Here is a 20606-nt window from a genome sequence, read left to right as displayed (position 1 = left end):
GAGGACACACTCCAGCGCTGCTCACATGCCTCTCGGCCTCCCCCCAGGCCAAGTCTTCCGAGGAAATGGGCCACTGGCTAGGCCTCCTGCTCTCTGAGTCAGGCTCCAAGACAGACCCGGAGGAATTCACCTACGACTACGTGGATGCTGACAGGGTGTCCTGTATCGTGAGTGCGGCCAAAACCTCTCTGCTGTGAGTATTAAGGGGCCTTCTGCTTCACGCTTTCCCATTCCCAGCCACCGCTTCAAGACTGGGGCCCAGACTGGCCTCTGGTGGCCCGTTCCGCCAGGCAGGGCGGCAGCTGAGGACTCAGGGTCAGCCCCGTTCTGTCCAGCAGCAGGAAGCCCCGGGAGCAGCTGAGAGCTAGGAGCTGAGCCAGGCCTTGGGCCGGGGGCAGCCACGTGCCCTTGGCCTGGATGGACGCTCTCCAGCTCCTCGGGGCAGAGTCGGAACCTCTCCTGACCGTCCCCTTTCCTTGTTGTGGATTCAGCACTTCGTCCTGCCTCCCCTGCTGGGATAGGCTCACTCCGCAATAAGCAGGGTTCGTTCGTTCTGCTTTCCAGACAAGCAGACTGGGCTCAGGGAGAAGCAGTCCCGGGTCAGGATGCCGAGGTGGCTCTGGTGGGAGCTGGCCCAGCCGCTGCAACGGGATCCGTTTTCCTGGGTACCGAGAGGGGGGCGGAGCTGGCCTGGGCTGCTGTCGTAGGTCCTTTGAGATGGGTGGCTTTGGGCCACCCTGCCCTGATCCTCCCCTTGCTGTATCTTGCCGGCTCTTCCAGACTGATGCAGAGGAAGTTCTCAGAGCCAAACACTTACATCGATGGCCTGCCCAGCCAGGACCGCCAGGAGATGCTGTATGACGACGTGGAAGTGTCGGAGCTGACGGCCATGGTAAGGACACAGGCTGGGCTCTCCCCTCCTCCTCCCACCAAACCTCAGTGCCAGAGATCGGCAGGTTGTCCCCAAGACTGGCAGGTTCCCAGTCACCTGCGGTGTGCAGGAACCTAGTGCAATAAGGCCATCTTTTGTGCAGCGTACCTGGCTTGGGGACTGGTCCAGCTAACGTAGCTGGTCAACCACGCCGGTCAGTATGAGGGGTGGGAGGTGTGGCGTCGGGATCAGGAGCAGCGACACCGTTAACCACTGAGGCCCACACTGATGCTGAATAGTCATAGTGACAGCAGGTTCCAGTTCCTGGGCATTGAACTCTGTGCCGTGCTAAGGGCTTCTGCGGATTCTCTCACTGAATCCTAACCGCCTGGTCAGAGGCACCGCTAGTCCCTTTCTCTACAGAAAGGAGATTCTGGAGCAGGAAGTGCTATGTCCTGGGTCTCCCACCTCCTGAACAGCAAATCCAGGGCTCACACCCTGGCCTTGTAAGTCCAGCTCAGTGGAAACTTCCCCAGGAGGCTGGTCTCTGTGACCTCAGCGCGGGGCAGGGACAGGAGGCGGGTCCGGTGCCCCCTCCACAGCCCGGGGAGCAGAGGCCGTGGTGAAAGCCACCTGTCTCTCCTCTGCAGGTGGAAACGCTCGAAGCCGCCCCTGTGACAGACGCTCTGAGCGAGCCCCCGCCGGACCGAGTATACCTGGACCTCACACCTGTCAAGTCCTTTCTGCACAGCCCCAGCAGTGCACAGACCCGGGCCCACTCCCCACTGCCATCCCACCTGGACCCCCCAGCCGAGGCTCTCCCTGCAGACCCGGGCCCTGCCCCAGATGAGCCCCTCGGAGAGCCTCCAGAGAACCCCAAGCTGCAGGTAAGGCTGTCCTCTAGCAGGTGGGCCGGCCTCGCCTTCGCGGCCCCTGGGCCGGCTGAGCCGTGTTCGCCTTCTCCCAAAGCAGACGCGGCAGGAGAGTCCGGAGTCTGAAGAGCCTTCCGGGAGACTCACGACCGTCAAAATCCAGACCGAACAGCAGAAGATCTCCTTCCCATCGAGCTGCCCCGACACTACGGCCGTCCCCCCAGCGGGGGCCAGCCCGCCTGTGAAGGACAAGCTGAGGGTGACCACTGCAGGTGCCTGTGCTAGATTAGCGTGGAATGTTCTGGAAGTGGCTTGCAGAAGTTAGTCCAGTTCCTTCCCTTTCAGACGAGGAAGCAGAGGTTCAGAGAGGTGAAGGGACTTGCCCAAAGTCACACAGCAAAGAAAGCGTGGGCCCACTTTTCTTGTCTGTCCCTGCCAGGCCGGGTTGTGTCTGAGCCTGCACAGTGGGTTGGGCTGGCTCTTGTGTCCCAGCCTGGCTGACCTGGGGGGTTCTCCTCTGTGGGTCTGTAGAGATCAAACTGGGCAAGAATAGGACAGAAGCCGAGGTGAAGCGGTACACAGAGGAGAAGGAGAGGCTCGAGAAGAAGAAGGAAGAAATCCGGGGGCACCTGGCTCAGCTCCGGAAAGAGAAACGGGAGCTGAGAGAGACCCTGTTAAAATGCACAGGTAAGGGGCCTCCCAGGTGGAGGGGTGTGGGCTTCCCGGGGGAAGAATCTGGATCTGTGCACCGGGCCTGCGGGCCCGCGAGCCTTCGCCGCATCGGTGTTTGGTGCAGGTGGGTGCTCCCCTGCCACGTCCTTCCCCCATCCTGTCTGAAATGTTGCTATGCTGTACAGAGACCCTCTGATCTGCCGTCAACAGGACCAGGAGGGAGTGGAAAAAAAACCGGTGGGAGGAGGAAATCTCTAAAAACTGCATATTTAGGCCGCCATGTTTTATTTTCATTGAAAGCACATTCTGTCTTGGGGTGCCCAGGTGGGTCAGTTAAGTGACCGGCTCTATGTCATGATCTCACAGTTTTTGAGTTCGAGCCCCGTGTCAGACTCTGTGCTGACAGCTCAGAGTCTGGAGCCTGTTTCGGATTCTGTGTCTCCCTCTCTCTCTGCCCCTCCCCGCTTGTGCTCTGTCTCGCTCTCAGGAATAGCCATTAAAAAAAGTTCCCTCTTGTAATGGAGTGCCAAAGCCTCTGGCTGAGGTGTAGGCCAGCCAACGGGAGTCCCGGGTCACCTTTCCTGTGTTAACCACACCTGCACCGCGGCATCCATCATGTCCGGGCTTGATCTCTTTAGTTCTTTATTCCATTTTTTGAGAGAAAGAGCCGGCGAGCAGGGGAGGGAGACAGAGGATTGGGAAGCAGGCGCTGGGCTGAGCGGGCGGAACCCGACGTGGGGCGTGAACTCAGAAACCGTGAGATCGTTACCTGAGCCGGAGTCAGACGCTTAGCCACCCAGGCGCCCCAGACTTCGTTTCCTTCTAGTGAACACACATTTAAGACACTTGCCAGGAAATCTCCTTGTAGATGATTTTCTAGATCCTCCTCCCACCAGTCAGCAGTCATTTCCTAGAAACTTGCCTTTTATAGGATCTTTCCGAAGCACTTACGTCATTTTCATAGAGTCCATCTTTGTGCTTATCTGCTGTTTAAATTGCAGACTTGCACCAACCAACACAACTGGTCTGCGCAGGTCTGGGGACAAACCCAGAGACTCCCGGGAAGCTTAGCATGTGACTGTGCCCCCATGACCCTCCTCCACCAAAGTCATCCACTGTCTTTGTTCTAGAATAGCGTTACTGAGCTACAATTCACAGATCATACAATGGACCCATTTACAGCGTACAAGTCAGTGATTTTTAGTATCTGTACAGATCTGTACATTTTTACCACCCACGCTCATTAGCAGTCACTCCCTGTCTCCCCCCAACCCTCCCATCCCTAGGCAGCCCCTAATCTATCAGTTTGCACTACTGGTTTCAAAGGTCCAGTGGTCTTGGCTGCCAGCGCACAGGGGTAAGGAGACAGTAGCTGGCTTTCCTACGGAGCTGGGACATGCGCTAACAAGCGTGACCAGAGGCGCACTGGCCACAGTCCTTGTAAACCTGGAGAGCAAGCCGGGCTGGGGGTGCAGAACCGGGGATCCCCCACCCTTTCTCTTCTAGGGGGATTTTCTGGAGAGGAGAAAACTTTTACTGTATTCTCCTGGCAAGTAAGCCCTGAAGATCTTAGGCTAGTAAGTCACAGACCTGAAGAAAGTAATTCTCAAAGTAGCGATACTGACTGCTAACAAGGACTCCGGTTCCAAAAACATCTTTAACGTTTTGTCAGCTTTTTCTCCGTGAACAGTGGGCCCTGTGACTGCTTGTCCTCTGACAAGGGCTGACAGGTAGCCGCTTACCCTAGACTTGGAAACAGGGCCAAGTTATTCCAGTGGCTGCTGGCTCAGGACTCTCTATTGAACACACATGGCACCGTTGTTCCCCCTGGCCGTGAGCTCCTAGGCCAGCATTTCTTGGTGCTACAGCACCAATCTGAGAACTCTAGGGTGACAATAAAACAGGATTGAGAAAGTACCACTCCGTTCGGCTTAGAGAAGCCCCGAGTGCCAGCAGGATTGAGGGGACTGCGTGGGGCAGGTGGGAACAGCACAGGCATCCTCCAAGAGTCAGTAATAAAGCTGCTCTCTCCCTCCCTGGGCAGTTGCTATAACAATAGGGGCCCTCAGTTTTGATACCTGCTAAGAACCTACCAGAAGGGACCTTGGCCTCTGACTTATGCCCTGTTATGAAGGCAGAGCTCTCTGCCCCCTAGAGCTTTCCCCAGCCTCTGCGGAATGCTCACGCAGGCCCCAACCCTGAGTGGTGGAGCCAGAACTGTGGGCCACATCCACCGGGTTCTGTCCCCTGAAGCCGGATAAATTCTCTGCAGACAAGGGAGTCCTGGCCAGCCTGGAGCAGAAGCTGAAGGAAATCGACGAGGAGTGCAGGGTCGAGGAGAGCAGGCGTGTGGACCTCGAGCTCAACATCGTGGAGGTGAAGGACAACCTGAAGAAGGCAGAGGCCGGGCCCGTGACGCTGGGCACCACTGTGGACACCACCCACCTGGAGAACGTGAGCCCCCGGGTGAGCGGCGGGGTTCCTCTCGGCCGCCTGCACGACCTCTGCGGCCGGGGCTGGGGGAGGCGGGTCAGGTGCCCCGCCCTTGGCTCAGCCCTCGCTCTTCTCTCGCCACCACAGCCCAAGGCTGCCACCCCCACCCCTGCCCCCGACTGCACCCCGGTCAACTCTGCCACCGCGCTCAAGAACAGGCCTCTTTCGGTCATGGTCACGGGCAAAGGCACCGTCCTCCAGAAAGCGAAGGTAAGCGGCGGTCACACCCAGCCTCCTGCGGGGCCACCCGTGGACGGCAGAACTGTCACTAAGGCGGGGTCCCTCGTCTGCCTAGGGTAGCACGTCCCCCCGCTTTGGGCGCCAGCTCTGAGCCCTCGGCTCTCACGCAGGGGCTGAGGCTTCCTTGTGCCTTTGGCTCCGTCTTCGGCCCTGAGCAACCAGAAAGGCGCGGGCACTTGGTCCAAACGTTCTTACCGGTCACAGCCTGAGGACCCTTGATCCTGCAACTGTCCACCCGTGGTTACCCGGTAGAGTCCAGGGTGATAGCCTGAGTTCAGAGACAAGCTGTGACGGGTGCGTTTCCAAGTCAGGAAGTCAGTGATTCTTAAAGGCCTTCTGCCACTAAGACTGAAGGGACAGGTGATAGGATTTGCCTAAAGCCCCCCAGCCAGCGGGTGGCCAAGGGCTTGGTAAGGTGTAAGCAAGGACAGAGTGCCCTTGCTGGGTTTCTCCCTGAGGGCTAAAGTGTTAGCAGTCTCTTCCGCCTACGAAAGACCATGCCCCGAGCTGCCTTTGTTGGTGGCAAACTCCGTTCCTTATTTCTGTCCTGATTACCTGCCAGAGAGATTCGGGGGCACATGCACCGATGACTAACTCCTAAATCCACGTGAGCATGTGAGGCTCTGCTCCCTCACTCCCAGCATGCTCCGCTGTGCCACGGTCTCCGAATCTCTTAACGTGCGCCCCAAACTGTGAACAGACAACAATTACCGTCTCCAATGCCTCTAAGCTTCAAAAAAATTACTTCTTACCCCCTGTAGCAACCTCCATATACACAGAACAATGTTAACTAACTCTCTTCTTTGGCGGGGGGGGGCGGGTGGTGGTGCTGGTATTTGCCACCCTAGGAATGGGAGAAGAAAGGAACAAGTTAGGCAACGAGTTTCATCTAAAGACTTTTCCTGCCATCGTGGACCTTGGTGACAATCCTGCTTCATTAAAGTCTCTTTGTTCAGAAGAAAAAAGGACTATGGTACTACAGGTGGAGAGCACTGTCCGTCTTCAGAGCCAAAGGAAATAATGTATAACAACAAAAAGAGGGCTTCTCTGGAGACCTAGGTCTACTGAGTGGAAACAATCCATTGTTGTATTCAGGTGTATTCTGTGTTTCTTCTTTGGAGTTTTCATCAACTGCTGTATCAAGCTTTGTAAGTAGCGAAAAGCTTCTGATGGTGAGACTTTGGTGGGAAAGAAGTCAAGGTAGCAGGACCCTGACCCACTGGTCGTGTGGCTTTGGTGACCGAGAAGACCTGCACTCTGGACTGTCACCTCTCATCCAAGGGTCTTCTCTCCAACATTAGCAAGTCCTACTCAGTCTTTCGTGGTTTTAAAACAGCCTCGATACCACCTGTGTAAAGCCATCCGTGACATGTTTTGAAAAAACAGGAACAGGGGAGAATATTTGGGACCAAGCTGAGGTGAGGTCCCCACTAAGTTCAGGACTTTTTTTTTTTTTTTTTCCAGCCTCAAGCAGGCCTGAATCAATTGCTTTTAAATAAAATTTTAAGTGATGCTGTGTTATATAGGGGGAAAAAAATGTTTAAAATCCTGTAATTTAGAACAGCGAAAAGTGTCTTTTTGAGATTTGAAAGTATCTTTTTGAGATCGGACTTTTTACGTTACCATAGGAGAAAAGATGACCCAGCGTTTACAGATTCCGTCCTGTGGCCAGGCCATTTTTAAGGGAAAAGTTATTTAAGTTCTGCGTAATGTCCAGGCCCCTTCCGTGAAGAAGGTGGCGAATTTTGTTTCGGGGTGACTCTCTCTCCTCTTAAAATTGGCAGTGCTGTTCTTCTGTGTCTTCTCTTCTGATGTGTCTGTTGTTAACACCGATTGAAACATTTCATCTGTCATTTCTGCCTCGTTTCGGGGGCGGGGTGGGGGGCGGTGATCAATCAGCGTTCTCTAACACTGGTTCCTGAGAACTAAAATTCTTCTGATTTCTACAGTCTTTCTAATCCCAGGGCATTTATTTCCTTTGTGCTATATACGCTTGGTGCCCTTTACCAAGTGATGAGTTCGATTTTTTTTTTTTTTTTTTTTTTTTAATAAAACGTTAATTGTATTTTGGGTTTTTCCTTGTTATTTCACGGAATTATTTGGGGCAGTGCCTGGTGACTTCTGCCTCAAGGGGGCAACGTCTTGGTTATTTACCTACTAGACTTGAAACTACGTGCAGTAAAAACTGATGGCAGTGTGATCCCAGCGTCAGTAAGGCTAAAAAGGATTTTAAAGGAAACCTGTGTGATCGGTTTCTGCAGATACACGACTGAAAATCAATACGCCCGGAAGTTAAACACACTCCTAAATCATGCTTGGGGCAAAGAAACGGACCGATACTTGGAAGGTTGCCTAAGGAGCGAAAAGTTCCATGCGTGAATGCGCTTATTTTAAAAAGCACAAAATCTGGCTCGTTGAAATCGCTAATAAAAAGACAACGTAAAAGGCCCTTAAGTTGGAAGAGTATGTCTTTTCCGTTTTGTCAAGTTTTAGCGTAGTTCTGATGCCAAAAATCCAACACAAATCACCAAAGAAAAACCAAATCTCATTTTTGGGGACAAAAATGAAAAAAACCCCGAATATTGGCAAGTGAAATTCAACAGTGTTTAAAGACTCATGCAGCATGACCGGGTCATGTTTATCCACGGAAGCAACGGTGGTTCAACGATTAAAACTATACTAATGGGCCATTTATGATATGAACAGATTAAATGTGAAAAAGAACATTATCTCAAAGGAAACAGAAGAGCATACCACAAATCTCAATACTCCTAATAAACACTCTTCATAATCCAGGAATAGAAAGAAGTATTCCTAACCTGATAAAGTAATCCACAAAAATAACACATCATGATGGGAGATCGCTTCAGGTCCAAAAACAGATACCACTACTCTTTAAAACATTATTCTGGAGGTCCCTAGACAATGCAAAACGACATGAGAAGGTACTAGCACAAATATCAAAAGGAAGAAATACGACTGATTATTTACAAATACCTTTCTAGAAAAGCAAATTAACAACAGGAGTAGAGCGTCTAGCAAGGTGGCTGCAATCAGGATCATTCAGAAAATAAAATTTATGACCTATTTGCACTGTTTTAATTTTTCCAAGGAGAACATTTTTTTTTTAATGTTCTATTTTTAAGAGACAGAGGGTGAGCAGGGGGAGGGGCAGAGAGAGAGGGAGACACAGAATCCGAGGCAGTGAGCCGGGCTCTGAGCTGTCAGCACAGAGCCCGATGCAGGGTTCGAACCCACGAACTGAGCCAAGGTCATGACCTGAGCTAAAGTCGGACATTTAACCAACTGAGCCACTAGTTTCAAGTTTTTATTTAAATTCTAGTTAGTTAGGGATGCCTGAGTGGCTCAGGAGGTTAAGTGTCTGACTTCAGCTCACATCATGATCTCACGGCTTGTGAGTTCGAGCCCCACGTCGGGCTCTGTGCTAACAGCTCAGAGCCTGGAGCCTGCTTCAGATTCTGTGTCTCCCTCTCTGCCCCTCCCCTGCTCACTGTGTGTGTGTGTGTGTGTGTGTGTCTGTCTCTCAAAATGAATAAACATTAAATTAAAAAAAAATCTAGTTAAAAAAGGCCAGTTTCTTTTAAAAGAAAGAAAAAGTCTTGGCTGGTTAGGCAATAAGATAGGAATTCTCTCTGCCACTATTGGGATGCTGAGAGGGTTGAACTATTCAGTGGTACCTTCCCTAGAAAAGGAAAAAAAAAAAAAAAAAGGCTCAAGGTCTGGGATCTAAAAACAGAAGCAGTGTTTTAATGTGTAAGTCTGTGGGGTTTTTTTTTTTTTTTTTTTTTAAGTCAAAGCAATTCAAATGGGATGTCCAAATATCAGCCCTGACCCAAAGAGCCTACACTGTAAAATGATTAAACTTGCTGTTAAAGACTGTGGGTTCATGCAAGTTCTCAGACATCACCCATTGGCACCTGCCAGGTGGACATCCCTGCTCTGATGTCACCTGCCCAGGCTAAAGTAGTAACAGGAGTGAAAATATCCTTGAACACAAATGACTGTCATGAAGGTGCTTGGTACGCTGGACCTTTCATTTGAAATGTCTAAGGATACCCTCAGGTGGCCTCTTCAAGTACTTTAGGTCAAAGCAGCCTTGAATATTTGCATGTAAAACATTTACATTGTTTACATTAAAAAGAAAAGACAAAGTATCTGGGTATCTGGATGTAGGTCATGGCTCCACAAAGGTTTCTACTGAAAACCCAAAGCGAAAGGACCACAACCAAGGGGAAGGACTGATTCCTAAACACTGCAGGGGTAAGTACCTAGTTTGCCAGAAAACACTCCAACTAAAAAGCCTTTTTGCCACACGGGTCCTGTTAAGTAACCAACATCATATCCTGAGACATTCCTTTAGCGAGAAGCAAAGCCACTTAGATAACATAAGATCGATGCTTAAAAAACGCCAACACCCTCTAGGTTTCTTTATGCTGTATTTGTTTAAGAATTCCAATCCTCTTTGTCCTAAGAAAAAAAAAAAGCAAGCAATAAACACCCCCCAAGTAGCCCCTCTACGTAATCTCTCGAGGAAGCCCCCCCCCCAAAGGGAATGTAGCCCAGGACCTGGGACATCTTCACCTGGCCCCTCCCCCATAGTCAAACAAGTTGGTTAGTGGTCACATTCCAGTCCCGAGCCCTTCTAGGTCTTTGCCACGCACAGATCCAGGCACCAGAAGAAGTCACAAGTGCCACACAAGCCCCTTGTCGAACCGAAAGCAAACGCACTAGGAAATCTTTGGGAAAAGAGGTGTGAAAAGGTCCACACTTTTTCCATCTCGAAATGCCGTGTCTTCAGTGGTCCAAACACCACTCTAGTCCGCGCCTCCTCCTATTACCGTTCCCAACGACATCCTATTTAGCATCTGGTGAGGGCCAAGGTGAGGGCCAAGGTTGCTTCAAAGAGGCCATCAGGAGTCTCCACGCTCCTTTGTTTCTCCTCAGGGGAAAGGCGGCCGACGACACGAGCTCACCGGGGCACAGCCAGGCACAGCAAGCAAATACTTACATGTGAAGACTTTTCAACATCAGCATTAGTGGTGGTGTCAGGTGTCACTGTGTCCCCAAGCTGCACGGTCTGCAGCCAGGACAGCTCTCTGTGGCGGAGGCACGTGGGCGGGAGGGTTCTGCGCGCGCGGAGCCGGAGGCAGGATGCTCCATGGATGCCACGGCAGTTTCAGCGCCCGGGGTGCTCAGACCTGGGCAGTTGCTGGGAGGGGTCTCGGGGGGAGCCACGGGCCTTGGGGGCATCTCCTCTCAAGGACCCTGGGAGAGAAATGAACCTTGAGAACAGGAGGAGTGTCTGAGTCATCTTTTCAGCCAAATGGCAGCCTGTGGGGCCCTGCGTGGCTCTCCCTTCCTCCAGAGCCCGAGCCCGAGCCCAAGCCCAAGCCCATGTGCCAGATCAGAGGCCCTGTCGGCGCCCTTCAGGTCCACTCCCCGGCCTCAGACAGCCTTGCCCGGCCGGTGGCCGAAAACCCAAAGCACCCAGGGGAATCTTTTGGTCGCTGGCTCCCCTAACTTGAAATTCAAGAGCAGCAGCCACAGTGGGCCCGTAAGGCTGCCCAACATTACTCTCCGTCTGGTTGAGGCCCCTTCTCTCCTGGACAGTTACCGAGCTCTCCTCAAACCGCCAGCGCCCCCTCCTGTCCTCACTCTCTGCTGACCGCTGTTCCTCCCATTTCGCTGAGAGGGGAGACACGTTCAAAAAAGAACTCCCCCCAGCCTCCACCCCCCACCCTGTCCCCACCAACCCGCATCTGTGCCTGCGTCCTCTGTCTCCCAGACACCCCGCCTCCACTGCGCTCCCGGCCCAGGCCCCCCTGGGAGACCTCCCTCCCAGGATATGCTCAGCACCCACACGCTGCATGTTGCACCTGCTGCCTGTCCCTCTCCCCCGCTGGCATGGGAGCTCCGGCAGGACAGGACTGCTTGTTTACTGCCATATTCCCCGCACCTAGAACCGCGCCCAGGGTGCAGGCGGCCCCGCTCAATGTCTCGCGCGGGAACGACAAACGACTGCGTGAGTCCTTCCGTTGAGCGAACGCCCTAGAACCTGCCTTCGGCGGAGTCCCTGGGGCTCAGCAGGTCTGAGGGCCACCCCCGGCTCCCACGTGCAGAGCGAGAGCCCCACTTACGTCTCCCACAGTGGGGGCCCTGCCAGCCGTCCTGGCACTCGCAGCGGTAGCTCCCGTTCTGCAGGATGCAGGTGCCCTCGTGCATGCACGGGCTGGGTTTGCAGAGGTTGACGGGCCGCTTGGCTTCTAGAAGGGAGAACGTGCCCAGCAGGCCCAGCCCAGGTCAGCCCCAAGGCCCTCGACTCCAAGGAAGCCCAGAACAGAGGTGAGGCGCCTGGAGTAGAGCAGCAGCTTGGAGGCTGGCACGTGGTTGGTGCCCCACACTGCTTGGCTAGGTCACAGACCCGGCGTCCACACAGCCTTCCTTCCCTACTGCATATGGAGACTGTCTCTCTCTCTCTCTCTCTCTCTCTCTCAAACATGCTGTGTACGTAGCAGCGTTTACCATTATTATCACGGACACACTTTTAAAACAGCAGGAAGGAGGTGACTGGCAAAAGGAGGCCCTGGGGTCAGGCTGGCCTGGCCGTGTTTGTTCCCAGCTCTGTCATTCGCTACCTAGGTCGGTGTCAACCCGGGCCCTCAGATTCCTGGGGGCGTCTGCGGGTATCCTAGGGATGGCTTCTGTTCAAACGAGGTACGAAACCTCTCAAGTCGGGGGAGAGGGATTTTTTTTTGTTACTCAAATTCTCTGCACCTTAAATGTCAGCTGCGCCTGGGGCAGGGTTTCACGCGAGCGGGGATTTAGCAGAGAAGCCAGCGCACGGAACGCGCGGGGGCAGCCGGGGGGCGCTGCCATCCTGGCGATGACGCACCCAAGGGCGCAGGCTGAGTGCCCCCAGCCCCACCCCGGAAGCGACAATGAAGGGTGTGGACACCCCCGCTCACCTCCACATATCCACTGGATGAGCGCCTCCTGGTGGCGCCTCAGGTCTGCGTAGGTTGCCACGTGGAGCAGGGAGTCCCGGGGACCCGCGAGCCTCCGCAGCGCCTCCCTCAGCACAGGCCCCACGCCCACCACCAGGACAGAGACGCCATTGTTCCTCAGCTTCCGGACGGGGACAGCCGCGTCCTCCGCCCCCAGCCCGCCTGTGAGCACCACCACAGCCTTGGGGACACCAGGCCGGGCGCCCCTCTGGACCGTCATCACCCTGTCATGGATGTGCAGCAAGGCTGTGCCCGCCGAGCCCACCCCGCCCAGGTAGGGGGCCTGGCTCACGGCCCGCAGCACCGCGGCGCGGGTGGCGTGGGTGTCCAGCCCGAAGGCCACGCGGACCTGGCCGCCGTAAACCACCAGGCCGACCTGCGTCACGTCGGGGTTCACGTCAAACCGGAGCGCGCAACTCCTCACGAAACTCTGCATCCGGGCGAAGTTCTCGGGCCCCACGGAGGCCGAGGCATCCAACGCGAAGACCAGGTCCAGGGACCGTGCCTGGCAGCCTGCGGGGACAAGCAGAGTGAGCCCCGGGCCAGGCCCTGCCCAGCGGAGCCCCCTCCTCGGCACCAGGCCAGAAAGGGGGGGCCGCCCTGGGTTGGGCCAGCCAGTCGGCCCGCTGCAGCCGCCACCCTCCACCCGCTCCTCGAACGTGAGGACACACGAATGCCAGGCTAGACCGCATTCCCAGACTCCCGGGCAGAGAGAGCTGAGGCAGATGGCCACGCCTGTCTCATGGGATGTGGCCAGAATCGACCGTGCGGTCTCCAAACCCTGTCCTCGAGAGGAAGCTGCTTCCCTCCTACTTCCCTTCTCCCCACCTCCTGCTGGCTGAGACACAAGGACCTCAGGCCCAGAGGTGGCACAAGAGAGCCAAGCCACCCTGCTGGCTGAGGCCACACTCCCCTCCTGGGAGAGGAAGAAATGTCTAAATCGGCTGTAAGCCACTGGGCTCCGGGGACCCTCTGGGACAGCAACTCACCCGCACCCTCATCCATTCCCTTCCTGGGCACCCTCCGTGTGCCATGAACTGGACTCGAGGCGCTGACTATACCAAGTGGACAAGATGGGCCCACGCCCCGCCTCAAGGGGCTGTCTGCGGGGTGACAGACAGGAGACCCACGCAGAATCACAAATTACATGAGCAGGCTTGGGGGCCCAAACCAGGGTACTGTGAGAGGGGCCAGCAGGAGCACAAAAGCAGATGGGGAGAAGTCAGGGCCTCTCTGTGAGGAGTAAGTGTGAGCTGAGGGGTGGGTGGGGTCCTGAGGCAGGGGGAGGCCCCGAGTGGCTGGACCCCCCCACCCCCACCCCGCACCGTGCTGGGGCTGCAGACAGATCTCAGGAACCAGCCACAGGGAGCTCTCGGAAGCCGGCGGAAGGAGTCTGGGTTTTCTGCCAAGTGCAGAGGGGAGCCAGTGGATCGAATTTATCGGTTTTTAAACACCACGCCAGCACAAGGAATATCTGAGAAACTGGCGGCCCGGGGAAGCCTAGGAAGGCATGATGGCCAACTGTAACGCAGGGTCCTGGACAGAATCCTTGGAACAAAAAAAGCCACTAGGTAAAGACTAAGATCTGAACAAAGTATAGACCTCAGTAAATAATAATATATTTGTGGATTCATTAACTATGAATGCACCCTATGACAAATGCACCCTGTTTTAACGCCTCGTAAGAGGAAGCACCGTGGAGTCCTGGGACCTCACCTGGCGGCGGCCGGCTGCACAGCTTCCCCTGCAGCTCACGGGTTTGGCGGAACAGGTCATGTGGGCCAGTGTAGACCAGGACGCGCTCTGGGCTGCCTGTGATCTCCTCCAGCTCTGCCCGCACGGCCTCGGTGCCCACTCCCAGCAGGAGCAGCTCTCCGGCCCTCGCACGACGCGCTGGGCCGGCCACGTCATCCTGGGAGGGTGACTCGGTGAGCAGGACCACCACTCTGCGGGGACGGTCCTGGCCCGTCCTGGCGGCGCTCCCGAAGCCGCGCTCAGCCGCCTGCCGCAAGGCGCCGCCCGTTAGGGTGGCGCCCCCGCCGAAGGGGATGCCATCCAGGCTCCTGAGCAGGTCCGGCACGTCCTGGTACTCGCCCACGGGCACGGCCACCATCAGCTCCCCGCTGTAGCGGGCCACACCCACGCGGGCCCGGGAGTCCTCGCCCAGTGAGGCCTGCACAAACCGCTTCACGAAGGCCTTGGCCCGCAGGAAGCCCTCCAGGGTGGTGCCCGCTGAGCTGGCCAGCAGGAAGAGGACGTCGATTCTGCATTCCGGGCTCAGCTTCGGGGCTGCCGGGATCACAGCAGCCGTCAGTCACACTATGGCCACCTGGGGCATGGAGGTCGCTGTCCCACCCGAGATGCCCAGCCACTACACCAGGCAGGAGACACCTCCCTCCCAGGAGGGAGAGGGGGCAGAGAAGCAGGCGACACGGGCTGGGGCGCATGGCACAGAGTTACACCGGCCCGGACACGGCTCTCCCTCCTGGCTCTCACTACGGGTCTCCGTCTGGCCACTTTTTAAAACTTAAACTGTAACTTAGAACTTTCTTCCATTATGGTTAGTGCTTCTTGTGTCCCTGTGAGAAATCTTTGTCTACCTCAAATCATGAAGATATGCCACGTTTTCTTCCAGAAACTTCACTGCTTTGTCTTTTACGTTTAGATCTACGATCCATCCGGAACTGATTTCTGTGTCTCTTAGAAGGTAGGGGGTCAAGATTGTGTTCTTCCATAGAGATCTCCAGTTGACCCAACACTACGTTTTTTAAGTTATTATTTTTTACAATAAATAAAATATATATATAATACACATATAACATTATATAATATATATAATATTATATAATATATATATTATATAACATTATATTATATTATTTAACATTATATAATATATAATATATAATATATATTATTTAACATTATATAATATATATTATATAACATTATATATCATATATATTATATAATATATAAATATGTTAATATAATTAATATATAATTATATATTATATTTGTATAATTAATAATTTATTATATAATAAATATATAATCAATATATTATAATATATAATATATAATAAATATATTTTTATATATAATAAATATATATATATATTTTTTAAGCTTTTGTTTAATAAGCTCCTACTGTGTGTCAAGCCTTGTTACAAGGCACTTTCCATCTACCTCATTTAAAATGCCCAGCAACCCTGCAGGGTAAAGCCTACTATAATTTTCATCTCATACCAGGGGTTAGGCCCTTTGCTCCTGTTCCTGTGAGAGGGGAGAAGAGACTGCCCAGAACCAGGACTGAGAGTCGGACTGGCGTCAGCCTGCACCTGAACTCAGCAATGCTCAAAGAGCAAGCAGTGGCCATTCTAAAGATAATACGCCAGGGGCCGCTGTCCTACCCAGGGTATCACCACCTGAGTTATTCATTCGTGGAGCACTCAGAGGCTGTATCACACGAAACAACAGATCGGCGGTGTGCCTGCAAAGTAGGTGGCTCTAAAACTCAAGGGCCAGTTTCTACCTAGTAGCTAGCGGGGTGGGAGGTTGGTAGGGGGAGCCCAGGTTCCACGGCTCCCCAACGGTCAGTCTCAGAAGTCCCGTGCATACGTACCGCAGTTAGCCTCCCCTCCGAAGGCTGGTGGGCAGAGGCAGTGGTACCCGTCCAGTCCTTCTGGAACACACGTGCCTCCATTCTGGCAGGGCTGCGAGTCACAGGCGCCTATCGGAGAGAGGCCCATTAAGAGTCTAGCACGTCAGCTCAGAGGCTTGAAGGGGTTTGGCCAGAGGTGTGAATCTGGCAGACCACCCTGCGCCCCACCAGGGCCCAGCTCCCTTCTTCCCTTGGGACCACTAGGAAACTAGCCACGAAGTCTGTGGCAAAGCGAGTGAGGCACGTAACGCAGGGGCCGGGTGGCCGATGTCAAGGGCACTCAGTGATGGGCTCCCTAAGGCCCTGTGTGAATTACAGGCTCAACGGACCCTGGACTGTTAGGGACTGAATGGTCTTCCTCCAAATTCATATGTGCAAGTCCCAGCCCTCAGGTCCTTAGGATGTGACTGTATTTGGAAAGGGCCTTTAAAGAGGAAATTAAGGCCAAATGAGGTCATAGGGTGGGCCCTAATCCAGTCTGGCGCATACGAGGAGGAAGAGACACCAGCCTCGCGCAGAGGGAGGCCACGTGAGGACAACGAGGAGACAAGCCATCTACAAACGGAGAGAGAGACCCCAGAAGAAACAGAACCTGCCGCCCCCTTCATCTTGGACTCCCAGTCTCCAGAACCACGAGCAAGTGCATTTCTGTTGCTTCAGGCATCCGGTCTGTGATATTTGTTCATGGCAGCCTTAGCCGACTGCACAACACGGCTTCACAGCCCCCGCCTGCCGAGGAGACCTGGAGGAGCTCCCGGGGGCTGCAGTGATTAACTGGTGTTGGATCGGAGCTCGGCGAGGATGGAAATCTCAGTGGCATCATGGCAGCCACGTGGGTGTCCGTAAGACTCAGGCGGCACCGTGGCGAGCCATTTCCTGAAGTTCTCTGGGGCTGTTCTTAACGGCCCCTCCGGGCTGCCACTGCAAGATGGTGAGCCTTTGGTGCCTGGGGCCCATGAATGTGGCCTCCTCCACCTGCATGGGCACCTTAATTAGCCCCTCCACAGAGTTATTGTGACGATCACGCGAACTAATCCGCGGAAAGTCTTGGCACAAAGCCTGGCGTGAAGCCAACGCTCCATAACATGTTAACACAGCATTGGCTTTGGGAGGTGAGGTCCAAATTAGGGGCAGTGTCTCTTCCAAAGGGGCTACTTTATACAGGAAATCACAGCCCGTGACAAAATGGGGCCCGCTCTGAAGTGTCCTATCTATGATACCCTATGGTCAATATCTGAGCTCCTTTCAATTCCCTTATCAATTACTGTAAAATGCAGATGATACCACACGACCTCCCTCCCAGAGTTGGAACAGACAAGATCTTTATGAATTCACGTATCATGATATGCAAAGGACTTACTAAGCAGCTGAGTGTGGTTACCACGGGAATTGGTGATTTCTGTCCTTTCTACATAAAAATGTAGAAAATGTGGTGGTCACATCACTATAATTAAAGCGTATGCTTATTGGAGGTAGAGTTTTTGAGGCTAACTCCGGGCACCCAGGCCTGCTATTCTGTCAGCCTGTGTATCATGGAAACAACTGGGGGCACATGAACATGGGGCCTTTAATGGAGCAGCTACTATGTGCCAGGTACTGAGTTAAGCACCACGCGTGCGTGATCTCGCTTCACGGACACTGCCCGATGAGGTAGGTTTTGTCAAGGTCCCCTCATTTCAGATGGGGAAACTGAAGTTCAACGACTAGAGGTCACGTGCAGTTCAGATAGCTGGAAAGGGGTAGAGCTGGGACTCAAACCCGGGTCACTCTCTTTCCAAAGCTTTAGGCTCAAACTTCAATTTCCGTTTTTTTTTTTTTTTTTTTGGAGGGGGTTGCAGAAAGACAGCGCGCACGTGCATGTACGCGAGCACGCGTGAGCGGGGGACAGGCAAAGAGAGAGGGGGACAGAGAATCCCAAGCAGGACTCGATGCGAGACTTGATCTCAAGAACCGTGAGATCATGACCTGAGCCGAAATCAAGACTGAGCTTAACCGACGGAGCCACCCAGGCACCCCTCAAACCTTAATGTCTGAGGAAGAAACCACGCTACTTTCAGTTTCTTCTGTGTTTCACAAGTATGCAACTCGGGAACTTTAAAACAGGACGTCAAGGGGATCGCCAAACTCGGGACAGAAAGTGCAGCTAGCTCTGCTTCCAGGAGACGGGCTCCTTGCCTCAGTCGGGAGTAGCAAACCCATAAATGACTGATGCCAACACATGAGTGCAATTTCTATGCTCCCGGGTCAGTGGGGTGCGCTAGACCCCCGGGGAAGGAGCAGGAAGGCCCACTGGGGAGCCAGGCTGAACGATGCCTAATGGTATTAGTGAGTCCGCCTGTTTGCTTTGGGGCCTTGTGGCTGACGAAGCACTTCCGTGGGCATTTATCTACCGAATCTTCACGAGGAACCCGTTTATGATACCCCCTATCATACAGAGCAGGGAGACGGGGATTCCAGACGTGGGACAATCTGTTTTATAGAGAGGAAACTGAGGCTTAAGTGTCCAGCCTGGAGTTTGGTGCTGGACGTGAGCTTCCCTTTCTGCAAAGCCGGTGCTCAAGGCACGCCCTTCTCTGCCTCTTGTCCTGCAAGGGGCACGGGTTAAGGAAGGTAACTCCAAAGTCTTCATTCTTAGTGAAAAAACGCCACTGAGCAAAGGAGGAATGAGTCCAGCATCAGCATTCGCCTCCACCTCTGAAATGCCGGTCGGTCGCCCTGCCTGGGAGCTGGTTCCAACCCCACCCTCTGCCCCAGGCGTGCAAACACATCTTTAGATGCCAGCCTAGTCCCAGGGTCCAGAAAGAGCTAGAAAATCCAAGACGCAGACTGTACCTGGGCAGGTTGTCCTGTAGCAGGTGGCAGGGTGGGTTAGGACCACTCTCTTCCAGCTGTCACCCAAGGGAACAAATGGCAGAGAGCAAAAGTTTAACACGAAAGCAGAAACCTGGAAGGTAATTTGAACCGCTAAAAGCCGGTATGCGATTCCAATGCAGATACGGGTCAAGAAAGACGTCTTTCTGTCTTGATTCTACCCCAACTTTTATCTGCATATGGATAGGATAGGGAAAGTTCCAAAGTACCCGGAAACAGTGTTTAAAAAATGTAAGTTGGCGATCATGTCAGAATTTGGAAATATCTGTGCTCAGAACTCTGAACTATCGGCAGAGCTTTCTTATACGGGTTACTTTCTGGGGCCGGCACAATGCAGCGCTGGAGGGGAGGGCGGGGAAACAGCAGGAATTGGGCAACTGGATTCTGGCTGTGTGATTCCCCCAGGCCTCCCACCACGGGGGCAGGCTAATTGGGCTCACCTCTAGGGCAGAGCCTTCCCTGGAGCAAAACACAAGGAGTTGCTGAAATCACAAGTTTGCCAAGCTGCCAGCTCATTAAAGAGAAATCTTCTCCCTGTCCACACGTACTCCTAGTGACTTCCTAAGACCACAAGTCCTAGCCCAGAAAGTTCTGCGGACTCCTCCCAGCCTGAACTGGGAATCCCGTGTCGTTGGAGCAGAGACTGGCCACAGGGCTTTGCCTGGATCTGCACATCGCTCACGGCTCCTTCCTGAGCTCCCTCGGGCCTGGACTCTATGCAAGGCCTTTCCTGCCCACTCTGCCAACGCTGCCCCGACCACCACCTCCCCACGCCCACCCGTCCTTTCGTGCCTTTTCTCTGTAGCACTAATCGCTACCTATCAGTTTATTTTATGCATTCGTTTTTTTTATTTACTATTGCCTCCTGCCACTGGAGTATCAGCTCGTGAGGGCAGACTGGTTTCTGAGACACTCACGCTGATTCCCCAGGACCTGGGACAGTGCTAGGCACAGAGGAGGCCCTCAGGGTTTCTTGAATCGGGGAATTGGCGAAGAGCTTACTGCACGGGCAGACAATTCTAAAAGCCTCCAGGATTAGTGCACTCCCCACATCAACTCGTTGCCGACTCTCCACAACCCTATGGGCTGGGTATTATTATCATCCCCCTTTCACATGTAGGAAAAGGGAGGGGGAGGTTCCGAGCTCACCAGTGGTCACTTGGGAATTAACAGCTCAGCAGCCTGACTCCAGGATCTGAGCACAAAGCCACGGGGTGTCCTCTACCCACCAGCTTCTCCTGGGGCTCCCAGCTCTGAATGCCTCTGTGTGGCATCACTGGGTTCCCGTTTTTTTCAAGACTGATCCAGCAGCCCCTTCTCCAGGACATCCCAGGGAGGACAGGCCCCGTCCGGGCACCTGAGACACCTGACGGTGGTCACTGTCCAATGCCTCCTCTGGACCACGAGCTTCCTGGAGGTGGCGGTCATGCCTCTCTCCGCACTGCACCCCGCTCGGTTCAGAGGGAGCTCTCAGAACGAGTCCAGTGGGGAAACAAAGAACTGCCTTCTTTCACTCGAAAGCTCGGGTTCTGAAGAGGGCCTCTAACGGCCTCTGCCAAGGCATGAGGCCCTCTTTTCTCTGACCCACGTGCAGGCCACGGCCCTTCCCTGCCAAGACGGTCTTTGGACTCGCCCCCAGCCCAGCGTGATGGCTCACGGCTTCGCAGCCGGTCCATTTCATCGCTGGGTGTCTTCTGAGCTCATCACTGAGGGGCAGGCCAAGGCCAAAGACGCAGCTGGTTCAAATATGACCCCTGGCTTTCCAGAGAAGGCAAGAGGACAGGATCACCAGCTGCCGACCAGATGCTGTACCGCAGGTGGCCTAGCCTAGGAATCTTCGAGAGAATGGCTGACCTCCAGGCAGCAGGTATTCTAGAACGCCTGAGCTCCAGTTCTGA

General features: G+C 53.9%; 2 protein-coding genes across 12 annotated transcripts in view; one reads left to right on the top strand and one right to left on the bottom strand.

Annotated features, from left to right (window-relative positions):
• Nucleotides 1-8237, top strand: part of AFAP1L2 (actin filament associated protein 1 like 2) — a 100378-nt gene extending 92141 nt beyond the window's left edge. For 3 of the 7 annotated variants that reach the window (XM_045439011.1, XM_045439008.1, XM_045439012.1), the window contains 8 exons: nt 48-193; nt 781-892; nt 1522-1758; nt 1841-2015; nt 2275-2430; nt 4688-4881; nt 4996-5118; nt 5997-8237. In XM_045439011.1, the coding sequence (XP_045294967.1) occupies nt 48-193; nt 781-892; nt 1522-1758; nt 1841-2015; nt 2275-2430; nt 4688-4881; nt 4996-5118; nt 5997-6023 (1170 nt within the window). In that variant the 3' untranslated portion in view covers nt 6024-8237. The remainder of the gene's footprint in view (nt 1-47; nt 194-780; nt 893-1521; nt 1759-1840; nt 2016-2274; nt 2431-4687; nt 4882-4995; nt 5119-5996) is intronic. The other 4 variants (XM_045439010.1, XM_045439014.1, XM_045439009.1 and 1 more) reach the window with 2 other exon arrangements.
• Nucleotides 8238-8896: 659 nt separating this feature from the next.
• VWA2 (von Willebrand factor A domain containing 2) overlaps nt 8897-20606 on the bottom strand; it is a 46210-nt gene continuing 34500 nt past the window's right edge. For all 5 annotated transcript variants that reach the window (XM_045439020.1, XM_045439018.1, XM_045439015.1 and 2 more), the window contains 6 exons: nt 18670-18725; nt 15799-15906; nt 13890-14462; nt 12135-12686; nt 11307-11432; nt 8897-10434 (listed from right to left, as the gene is read on the bottom strand). In XM_045439020.1, coding sequence (XP_045294976.1) covers nt 10346-10434; nt 11307-11432; nt 12135-12686; nt 13890-14462; nt 15799-15906; nt 18670-18725 — 1504 coding nt within the window. In that variant the 3' untranslated portion in view covers nt 8897-10345. The remainder of the gene's footprint in view (nt 10435-11306; nt 11433-12134; nt 12687-13889; nt 14463-15798; nt 15907-18669; nt 18726-20606) is intronic.

Source organism: Leopardus geoffroyi, chromosome D2 (assembly GCF_018350155.1).
Source record: "Leopardus geoffroyi isolate Oge1 chromosome D2, O.geoffroyi_Oge1_pat1.0, whole genome shotgun sequence".
NCBI classification, from domain to species: Eukaryota; Metazoa; Chordata; class Mammalia; order Carnivora; family Felidae; genus Leopardus; species Leopardus geoffroyi.
This window is presented reverse-complemented; position numbering and strand designations above follow the sequence as displayed.